General features: G+C 38.5%; 4 protein-coding genes across 6 annotated transcripts in view; 2 read left to right on the top strand and 2 right to left on the bottom strand.

Moving 5' to 3' along the window:
- The window catches only part of LOC17888606 (metal tolerance protein C1), a 2,822-nt gene extending 292 nt beyond the window's left edge, over positions 1 to 2,530 (top strand). The window contains exons 2-12 of the mRNA XM_006296510.2: positions 91 to 189; positions 271 to 368; positions 462 to 583; positions 669 to 784; positions 956 to 1,052; positions 1,192 to 1,276; positions 1,466 to 1,528; positions 1,614 to 1,719; positions 1,810 to 1,952; positions 2,057 to 2,148; positions 2,224 to 2,530. Coding sequence (XP_006296572.2) covers positions 91 to 189; positions 271 to 368; positions 462 to 583; positions 669 to 784; positions 956 to 1,052; positions 1,192 to 1,276; positions 1,466 to 1,528; positions 1,614 to 1,719; positions 1,810 to 1,952; positions 2,057 to 2,148; positions 2,224 to 2,332 — 1,130 coding nt within the window. The 3' untranslated portion in view covers positions 2,333 to 2,530. The remainder of the gene's footprint in view (positions 1 to 90; positions 190 to 270; positions 369 to 461; positions 584 to 668; positions 785 to 955; positions 1,053 to 1,191; positions 1,277 to 1,465; positions 1,529 to 1,613; positions 1,720 to 1,809; positions 1,953 to 2,056; positions 2,149 to 2,223) is intronic.
- On the bottom strand, positions 2,471 to 6,049 carry LOC17888539. 3 transcript variants are annotated; one of them, XM_006295813.2, is made up of 3 exons: positions 5,912 to 6,049; positions 4,425 to 5,162; positions 2,471 to 4,319 (listed from the first exon to the last, which is right to left on the bottom strand). In XM_006295813.2, exons 2-3 carry the CDS (start codon positions 5,160 to 5,162, stop codon positions 2,697 to 2,699), a joined length of 2,361 nt encoding a protein of 786 aa, XP_006295875.1. In that variant the 5' UTR covers positions 5,912 to 6,049; the 3' UTR covers positions 2,471 to 2,696. The 3 variants fall into 3 exon arrangements, with proteins under 3 accessions (XP_006295875.1, XP_023639718.1, XP_023639719.1); XM_023783950.1 differs by lacking the exon at positions 5,912 to 6,049 and adding an exon at positions 5,240 to 5,508; XM_023783951.1 differs by lacking the exon at positions 5,912 to 6,049 and adding an exon at positions 5,337 to 5,508.
- Positions 6,050 to 8,725: 2,676 nt separating this feature from the next.
- LOC17890489 (nuclear transcription factor Y subunit B-5) lies at positions 8,726 to 9,190 on the top strand. The gene has a single exon (XM_006296150.1). The coding sequence runs from the start codon at positions 8,726 to 8,728 to the stop codon at positions 9,188 to 9,190; it is 465 nt and encodes a 154-aa protein (XP_006296212.1).
- A 129-nt stretch (positions 9,191 to 9,319) lies between these two features.
- Positions 9,320 to 9,854, bottom strand: part of LOC111831124 — a 4,204-nt gene continuing 3,669 nt past the window's right edge. The window contains exon 4 of the mRNA XM_023784675.1: positions 9,320 to 9,854. This exon is cut by the window's right edge and continues 12 nt beyond it. Within this exon, the coding sequence (XP_023640443.1) occupies positions 9,320 to 9,854 (535 nt within the window).

Genomic DNA, 9,854 nt, shown 5'->3' with positions numbered 1-9,854 from the left:
TGTGTTCTCTCTCTCTCTCTCTCTCTCTCGATTTAAGCTGTCACCATCTTATTATTCTTGTCACACACACAAGAGGGAGGGAGAGATGAGATGATCCTTTTGTTATCTTCTCATCTCAGGTTCTAAGTGGTGTTGCTCTTTTGTCTTACAGAGCTGCTAATGTTCCCAAGGACAAAGAACATCCATATGGTTGGTTTCTCTCTCGCCTACCTATAAAAAAAAAACACCTTTTTCTTCTTCTCTTTCATTCATTGCTCTCTCTCCCCGCAGGTCATGGTAAATTTGAAACTCTTGGAGCCCTCGGCATCTCTTCCATGCTTTTGGCAACTGGCTGTGGTATTGGCTGGCATGCGTTACACCTTTTCTTTGTATGAGCTTTCTTTTACGATCATTTTCTTTCATCTCCCCTTTCTTTCGTGATTATGATTTGGTCCTCATGTCTCTTCTTCTCTCCTCCCCAGACTGCGCTGTCCTCTGCTCCTGAGGTGGTTCTTGCTCACGGTGCTCATCATCACGGGATTGATATGACTCATCCCGTTCTCGCTTTCACTGTAACTATTGCTTCCATTTCTGTCAAAGAAGGGTACTTTACTTGAAACAGGACCAAATTAGATTGTTTATTTGTCACATTCGTTCACCCCTACCTGCCTGAACCTTGTGCTTCTCAGTCTTTACTGGATCACAAAACGAGCAGGAGAAAAAGAAGGCAGTGGATTGATGATGGCTAATGCATGGCATCACCGATCTGATGCAGTTTCTTCTCTAGTTGCACTAGTTGGAGTTGGTAAGCATTTATATCCAGTGCTTATATATGTAAATCGACTATATCCTTTGTTTCATTGTCTTAGACCTGGTCATGCATACCATCATCAATAGAGGGAGACAATGTAGCTCTCTGAATTCCATTCATTTATTTCTATCATGTCTCATAAATCCACGCCTTTTTCATGTGCAGGAGGTTCTATTTTCGGAGTCAAGTTCTTAGATCCTCTAGCTGGCCTTGTTGTCTCCGCTATGATTTTCAAAGCCGGACTGGAAACAGGACACCAAAGGTACTCACGCTATATATGTCGCTTCAATTAGTTTTCTCTATGAAAAGGTAGTATTGTCTTCGACATGGAATACTGGCCACAATTATGTCTTTTGGATCCAACACCATCTCCATTGCTCAAATTTCTTTTCTTTGTTTAGTGTCTTGGAACTGGTGGATGCTGCTATACCAGCTCAACAATTAGAGCCAATAAGACAAACCATATTACAGGTTGAAGGAGTCAAGGTACAGATTGTGGATCCTTATTCCTTGTACATTTCACGATTATAAGCATTCAAATAAATAAACCTTGTTATATAACTACATATGGTATTCTTTTCTAGATTCAGTTTATCTTTATTTAGAAAGCATGCCTTAATGTTTTTTTTTTTGTTATTAATTGCTAATGAGTGTCATGATATTCTTTATCCATAGGGATGTCATCGGCTAAGGGGTAGAAGAGCTGGTTCATCATTGTATCTTGATGTACACATTGTAGTGAGTGCTGTTTCCTTCTGTCTCAAGTAGAAAAAAGAATCCCAATAAAATCAATCATTATTACCTTTTCGGCTTTTCCTTACAGGTAGATCCTTTTTCCAGTGTGAGTGTTGCACACGAGGTAGGAGAATATGTACGGGGACAGATTAATATGAACCATCCTGAAGTGTCTGAAGTTTTTATTCATATAGGTAAGCAGCATGCTGCATGGTGAGATACGTGTCTAGCCAACTTATTCACTACTTCTCGCTCTTAGCTATTATCTTGAATTTTCCTTGCAGATCCAGCCTTTTTACAGTTTTCTTGTAGCATGGTGGATCATGACAGTATAACAAATGAATCTAATCAAGAAAGTAACATCTGCCGAGAGATTAAACACGTCGAAGCCATTGTCTCAGATGTTTTTTCGTCACAGTTCTCTGAGGTACTCCTCTGTATATTTTTTTTGCTATAGTCCGGACCATACCCAACTTCTCGTCATTTCTGTTTATTTGTTTAAAGACAATGGAATCTCTCACATATCTGCAGAAAATGACGATCAAACGAGTTACACCCCACTTGTTGCATAGCAAGATCTTCCTCCAAATCGTAGTCTCCATGCCATCGACCATGACAATACAGTAACGCTCTTCCATGTCTGTACTTGTAAGGCTACTCTCTTGTAACTATCTGACGAGTATTTGGGTGCTCTGCAGGGACGCCATGAGAGCCGCTGAAGATGCAGAGGAAGAGATTCTGAAGGCAGCCCCAAATGTGGCTCGTGTCAGCATTCAGCTTAGTCTTAAGAACTCCTTGCCGCAGTAATTAGCTTTGGTGTTTAAGAAAATAACAAGAGAAATTTACCCTGTTCATCGAAGTTGTTTCTTTGTTATGAACAATTTTAATGTCGAAAGTTTGCAACTTGGTGACCCCAAAGCTGAGAAAAGTTTTGGGAATGTAAAATTTTTGAGTACTGATTCTGCATTGGATACGATGAAAGTAAAATAACATCACAGCTTCCCATAGCTTCTTTCAGCCTTGACTGTGCTCAATGAGGGTAACAGAAACAAAAGGCAAACCATTCTCTATAACTATGTTGCTATATCAACTATAACTGCAAAGTTCATCCCCTTTTGGCGCTTGTTCTTGAGGTAGATGCAGAAGTGTCAGATTTCAGATCGCAGCTAGTCTATTCACTCTCGTCAGTGTTTGAACCATCTTCTACAGTTCCATTTCTGAACTCAGAGGACACCAGTGAGCAACGATGGCTGCGCTTTTTAGACTTTTTTCTTGACTTGCTTCTGGACTCCTCCGAAGCCTTTCTCTTCTTCGAGTTACCAAGGTACCCAAAAGCAAAAGCTTCCAGTGCCTTTGTAGTCAATGGTCGGGTCCTTGTACTCTGCCTCCGTCCAGGAAGCAGATCCGCGGTTGCCTGCAGCTCCTGAGGGTTACACTGCTCCTGCTCTGCACAAGAGCTCTCACTGTTCTGCATAACGTCTGTGATGACAGTATCAGTGCAATCAGCATCACGTTCTTGTGAGATTTGTGAAACGTTCAAGTCAAAATCTTCTCTGGTTTCAGATCTTTCTGGTGATATTTCTCGATCTTCGTTTCCTTGACAAGAGCTATCGGTTGCAACGGAACTGGTTGATGACAATTTCAGACTTCGATCTTGATCGATGTGCTCCTCTCTCATCAAATGTACATTTAGATCAGCTCCTAACGGGGTTGGTCTCATTTGTTTACCCTTCTTTACTGGTTTCTTCTTCCTAGACTGGGTTTCACCAAAACAACCTGATTCTCTCAAGGTACAATCTGCCAAGCTACTCCTTTTTGCGCAGACAGGTAACTTTGGATTTCTTGGTCTCCCACCTTTCCGGTTCTTCTGCTGTCTCTCATTGAGAGAAATGGTGCTTCTACTCGTGGCATTGTCCATGTTTACAGAGCTGCTCTTACCGGAACTCATGCTGCCCCCACCACACACTATTGAAGCCATTGACTTAGCTGTCGTCTCTGCCTTGTTTTCAGATTCTTCTGACATGTTATCCTCAGATTCACTCAAGTAATCTGGGGAGTTAGCAATTGAACTGCCGGTCTCAATAGGCAAAGATCTTAGCTCTTTCAGTGTACTTCCTACTACACCATTCGCCTCACTGGTATCCACAATCGTAAACATCACAACCTCCTGAATTTTACTTGTTTTGCTGCGAGGTTGTAGGTACCTTTTCTTCTTCTTGCTGTTTGGTGAAGAATCATCAAACTCCTCTAAATTTATGGGCGGATCATTCTTGATATCCTCTTCTTTGCCGACTTTCTTCTCTAGATCCTCATCAGTTTTGAGCTCAAGAAGCTTGGGATCTAAAGCAACTTTTTTCAAGACATCAGTGAGAGAATCAAAGTAGTGATTACCCTTTGACATCTTCCTCCTGGAAAACTTCTTGACTTCCGGTATGAGAAAAACAAGAGAGTTTTTTGGACCATCTTTCGGCTGCTCAGAGTGCCATCCTCTTGCCAGTAAACGTGGCCAAACAGCTTCCCAGAAGAGGTCACTGGAACGTGTTTTGCTCATCCTATATTCTCCGGTTAGGAATTTGACTATATCTGCAACCGGAAGATCATTGCGTATTTGTACTTCGGAATTACCAGAGGTTCCATGATTCGACTTGGTTGGCTCTAATGTGCAGTTGGTCAGATCTCTTTTCCCTTTACCTATACCAATAACTTCTGTAAGCATATCACTACCTACCGTATTCTTTAGAGTGAAAACATAATCCTCCAGTGAAATCTTATTTTCCCTAAAAGCTTTAGATACCTACAAAAAGAAGACATGGAAATATCTCAAGAATCTGCATTTTGATAATCTTCATTTGAGAGTCAGATCACTCCGCAACCATTAACTAACCAAAAGCATATGTACCTTAAGCAAAGTAGTCTTGCATTCATCAGATACATGAGACGAGATCCGAGAGAGCAACTCTTGTTGCCTCCAACCTGATAACAACTTTTGGCCTTGAACAGACCGTCTGCTTCGCAACTTGCGTCCATCAACCCATCTCTGGTATTCACTAGACCTGTAAAAGCTTCCGTAATAGTAGGAGAGCATATCCCCCATCAGCTTGGTCCCAAGGAATCTCTGCACCAAGACAAGGTTTTTCCCAAGACAGTAGAGGCCAAGAAGGAACCTCTCTTGCTCAGCATCATCCCAAGATTCACCCAAAGAGCCAGGGAACGGATAGAGGCTCTTGTCAAGCCAGTCAAACTTGAACTTGGCATTTCTTTGGCATGGCAATGCAAGCACGATACTCCTTGGTTTCAAAGTAGCAGCCGGTTCAGCTATCTCCGAGGGTTGATGAGTAGACGGACTAGTGCCTTTTTCACTCTCGGGTTGAGAGAAACCTCTGAATTTCTCACTTCTAGTCCACATGAGAGGGATAGGCAAGGCAAATGTAACTAGGTTGTGCAGGTGAGGAGGCTGTGATTCGAAGCATCTAGTGAGGTTCAAACGATCATATTCTGGTATATCTGCCTGGTACTGATCTCCAACACGGGGAAAGGCCTCGGGGTGTCCGTAAATTCCATTGAGATATGGGGAATTCAGTTGCTTGGAGGATTCATCGACACAAACTTCCATGTCATGTGAATGAATTGGCTCCATCTGAGGAAACCACCAAAAGAGTCCAAATCAAAAAAAGAAAGAAAGGATGGAGCTTGGTAACAGTTTGAGAGGCATACACAAATGAAGCACACATCCAAAAGCATTTGCTCTAAAGACAATTTGTCAAAGTCATCCCCAAATACATACAAACTTGAAGAAGAAAGAAACCCTAACATTGAAAGAAATGGACGAGGTCGGGAATGAAACCCAAAGCTGCCGTCAAAACAAAAAACATCATCTTTAAGGGAAACAAAAGACAAGTGACCCCAAAAATTCATAAAGCAAAACCCAGAGAAGCCACAGTACAATCGTCTGGCTACGAACGAAAATGTAATAATAATAATTATAAAAAAAAAAGAAAAAGAAATAAATGAGAAGGAAGCAACATTTGAACACCGACCCGACCCGACCCTCGTATTCGTACCTCAAACCAAACTACTCATGGAAGAAGAAGAAGAAGAAGAAGAAGAAGAAGAAGAAGAAGAAGAGTATGGTCAGTAGTTGTTCAACGTGGAGGAAATAAATCAAGAAGCAGAGCAAAAGGAGGAAAAAAAGGGGTCGAAAGAAAGAAGAATCTATTTATTGTATGCAGAAGAATATGAATCAACAAGATGTCAAGTTCGAGCAGCTAACGATGATACCAACAACAAACGCCGAAACAGACAGAGCGATAGACCAAATTAAAAACATAAAAAAGAGGAAGAGGAAGAAGAAGAAGAAGAAGAAGAGGAAAGAGCTTTCAGATTTACCTCTGTGTGTCGTGAGAAAGAGCTTTTGCATCAAAAAAAAGAAAAGAACTTGTTTCGAATTCTCTCTCTCTTTAAGTCTCAGCAGTCGCGCAGAGGAAGACCCAACCTTCTTCTTCCCCCTCTCTCAATATGAAGAAGCTGCTAAACGCAATTTAGGAAACCCATTTATTAAACTACATATTCTCTCAAATCAAATATTTTTAACAAAAATATGTGAAAAATACATAATACTTAATAATATTTTATGTATGTGTTTGCTTTCGCATATGGAAATAAAAGAGCGTGAAACACCACGCGCGGCCTTCTTCTTCGTTCGTAGTAAAAAAAATAAAGTAAAAGAGAAATGGGATCTTAATCTTAAATTAAATATACCAGAATTAACCCGACGGCTGTCTCTTCGTCTTCTTTTTTGTTTACCTCCATCTTCTTCTTCGCTCCTATGTTTTTTTTTTTTTTAATCTTCTTCTAATAAACTACTACTAATCACTTTTTAATTACTAGAATGTACTTTGTTGTAGTCGCTGTATATTGATAACCTTTGAGCTGCGTTTTTTCTACCTTTTTTATTTTTATTTTTTACAATACTATAAAACAACTTAGTATATTCTAGTAATTTTAATATGGAAAATTTATATAGTCCTCCTCCTATATTGTCAAATGTTTTTTTTTACTCGCTATTAAAAGGGAAAAAACAATGCTAGCTTTTTTTTTTTTTTTTTATATAATGTGTAACTTTGGTTGGTGGTTTATCCGATGAGAGACATGCATACGATTACGAATACGAACGAGATACTAAAAAATAAGAATCAAAAAGAAGATTACAACCAGTCCATCCATCATATAAGAAAAGCCTAATCAACAAACATCGGTCAGCCCAAGCCTTACTATGTAGGCCTGACGAATGAGCTTTCAGTGGATCATTCACTATTCAGCCCAGTAACTCCAGGTCCAAAATTCATTCCCGGTTTTGGGTTTGGTCCACTACTTATATAATATTTCTCGCTCTCTTGTATTTCGAACATAATGTTGTACGTATTTTGTCTAATATACTCTCTTCTTTTTTTTTTGTTTAATTGACAATTTCATTAAATTGTAGTATAGTGTTGATACAAATAGTTTACCAACCAAGATGGGTGGTACAGAAAACACTTTTGATACATGGAATTCTTATAAATAGCCTTTTTTTAGTTAACATATCAACAGCTGCATTTTTCTCTATTAACCGATAGAACTCACTTCTTGTTTTACAATAATTTCTTCTTTTTAAAAAAAAAAGGAAACGGAAGCAAATAAGTAAAAGACAGACTTAACTTTATATTAATAATATTAAAACATACAGAAATAATGACTTTTAATGTTAAATATATAGCATGGACCACAAACAACTACTCGCACGCTTAATAGATTCACTAAACTCCAATTATTTACAAGTGGGAAAATTTAGTTTAAAATAACAAAAATGCCATGAAAATGTTATTATACATAATATTTTTTTTTTTTGTTAATATAGTTCATAAACGCCATCATGCGGTTTTGTTTATAATAAAAGTTTTTTTAATATAATAATAATTAAAGAGTCGTACAATAATATGTTTTTTCTGTATCCGTTGCAATTGGTGGTCTGATCGACCGTTGGCCGACACTTGTCCTCGGTTTAGTAATGTTTTTACATATACATACTGATACTACTAGTCTACTACTAATACAAAGTACTAACTATATATATTTATATATATATATAAGTAATCTGTGACTTATTAGGTTTTTCGGGAAAACAAATAAAATAAATAATAGACAAAAATAGTCATACTCTTCTAGAAGAACACCTCCAAAATCATGTTATAAAACTTTTTAGAAAAAATAATAGAAAAAAAATTGAAGAAACAAAAGAAAACGTTTTAAATAAAATTTTTAAAAATCTACTATGAGTCTTTAAAAGATACATAAGGCATCCGAGGCATAACCCAACATTTAACAGCTCAACCCGGGTAAGAGATTTAATGCGAAAAAGCTTATTAAAACAATGTTCTCGTCTAAATCAAATAGAACTAATTCTAAAAACCTTAAATGATTTATTATGATTATGAACTAAAAACTCAAAAAAAAAAAAAAACACTATTATAAGAGATATAAATTAAAAGTAGGTAAGTATAGAGAGAGAGAGAGGTTTGAGTGCCAAAATGTAACATTTCATCAACATTTTTAGTATCAATGATAACCATACTGCTTAAACTATACATAATGGGGGGATCTTCAATATTTGGCAAGCAGACTACTAATTATAGAGCACACGACGTGCCCTTATATGGTCCACACGTTTCCATATATTATTTGTTTATTATTATTCTAAATCACTTTAGTTCTTACTTATCTCATAAAATTCAAACCTTAGCTTTTAAAAGGGTTTAGGAGACATTAATTACTACTAGTAGTAGAAATAAAGCTCTGACCTGCCACATTGTCTCCCCAGTCAGTCCCAAGTGAGTGAGAGACCTCTCTCTCTCTCTCTCTCTCATTGGTTGTATGTCGACACGTCATCACCATCTATGACCAAAACCAAATATATATATATATATATATTACTAAATAAAGTAAATATAGATAGATTACTCCTTTTTTAGCTTAGCTGCCTTGTCAAGTCTGTCATTTAATTACTGAAATCTCTGTCAGAAGGAGCATTTTCAGATTCCTTTATACATTGCAATTTTGCCAACACTACACTATTACTATACATATGATCATCTCCTTTTAATATATATATCTCCTAATCCTATCTCCTCCTTTTTTTATAATTAAGATTTTTTCTTTTTTGATATGGCGGGTGATAACCCTTGGTTCCAAAATCCAACCCCGCGATACCAGAACTACAACTTTGGGAGCAGCTCATCTCGTGATCATCATGGCGTGGATGATGATCGCCAAGAAGAGGAAAACATAAAAGAACAAGACAGGCTACTCCCAATAGCTAACGTTGGAAGGATCATGAAGAACATTCTCCCACCAAACGCCAAGATCTCTAAAGAGGCCAAAGAGACCATGCAAGAATGTGTCTCCGAGTTCATAAGCTTCGTCACAGGAGAAGCATCCGACAAGTGCCACAAGGAGAAGAGAAAGACCCTTAACGGAGACGATATCTGTTGGGCTATGGCAAATCTAGGTTTTGATGACTATGCTGGGCACCTTACCAACTACTTACATCGTTACAGAGTTACCGAAGGTGAGAGAGCTAATCATCATCATCATCATCATCATCATCAAGGCAAAGGAGCGAAGCCCTAACTTGTCCTCGCCGGACAATAACTGATGTTCCATCCATCTTGTTTTTTTTTTTTTTTTAAATCATTTCATTTCCCCATTTTTAATTATATATGTCATCTTGTTTTTTTTTTTGTCATCTCAGAAATTAAATTACAAGTTTATCGGGAACAAACTCTCCTCTAGGGAGAGCCACGACGGTACCGATGTGCTTGTATAGGAAAAATGAACTCCACGACTTCTTTCTTTCTTCGCAAGGTAGTCTGAGCGCCCGTTTTCCTTCCTAGGAATACGGCGGATACTAAAGTTCGAAAATGAAATCTTTATATCACAAAAAGAAGCATACTCGGCTGCAAACGTGGGCCAATCCGACGGCGCCTCCAGCACAGCAAGGATATCCGAACAATCTATGGCAAAGCAAGCATTGTTCTGACGAAGCTTTAGCATACACTCCATAGCCCAAAGAAGAGAGTCCCATTCGGCATGAAGGGGTGAAAGGGACCTCCTAACACTCTTGAGACCAATCCAAGAGTGGCCTCGCGAGGAATTTTCTCTATCATCCAGTAGGATCCACCCAAGACCACTAAAGGGATCAGAATCAAGCCAGGAGGCATCACATTGACATTCCAAAAGTGGAGAGGATAGGGGCCTATGGACGACCGAAAGAGGTGGCTGAGGGTCTGGCATA

Source organism: Capsella rubella, unplaced genomic scaffold (genome assembly GCF_000375325.1).
Source record: "Capsella rubella cultivar Monte Gargano unplaced genomic scaffold, Caprub1_0 scaffold_4, whole genome shotgun sequence".
Taxonomy (NCBI): domain Eukaryota; kingdom Viridiplantae; phylum Streptophyta; class Magnoliopsida; order Brassicales; family Brassicaceae; genus Capsella; species Capsella rubella.
The sequence above is the reverse complement of the archived record's forward strand: the minus strand, read 5'-3'. Positions and strand labels throughout refer to the sequence as shown.

Coding starts and splice junctions, on each gene's coding strand:
- LOC17890489 (XM_006296150.1), top strand. CDS start 8,726: ATGGCGGGTGATAACCCTTGGTTCCAAAATCCAACCCCGCGATACCAG.
- LOC17888539 (XM_023783950.1), bottom strand. CDS start 5,440: ATGAATTTTTGGGGTCACTTGTCTTTTGTTTCCCTTAAAGATGATGTT. Junction 5,163..5,239: donor TGGATGTGTGCTTCATTTGT/GTATGCCTCTCA, acceptor TGGTTTCCTCAG/ATGGAGCCAATTCATTCACA. Junction 4,320..4,424: donor GCAAGACTACTTTGCTTAAG/GTACATATGCTT, acceptor TTCTTTTTGTAG/GTATCTAAAGCTTTTAGGGA.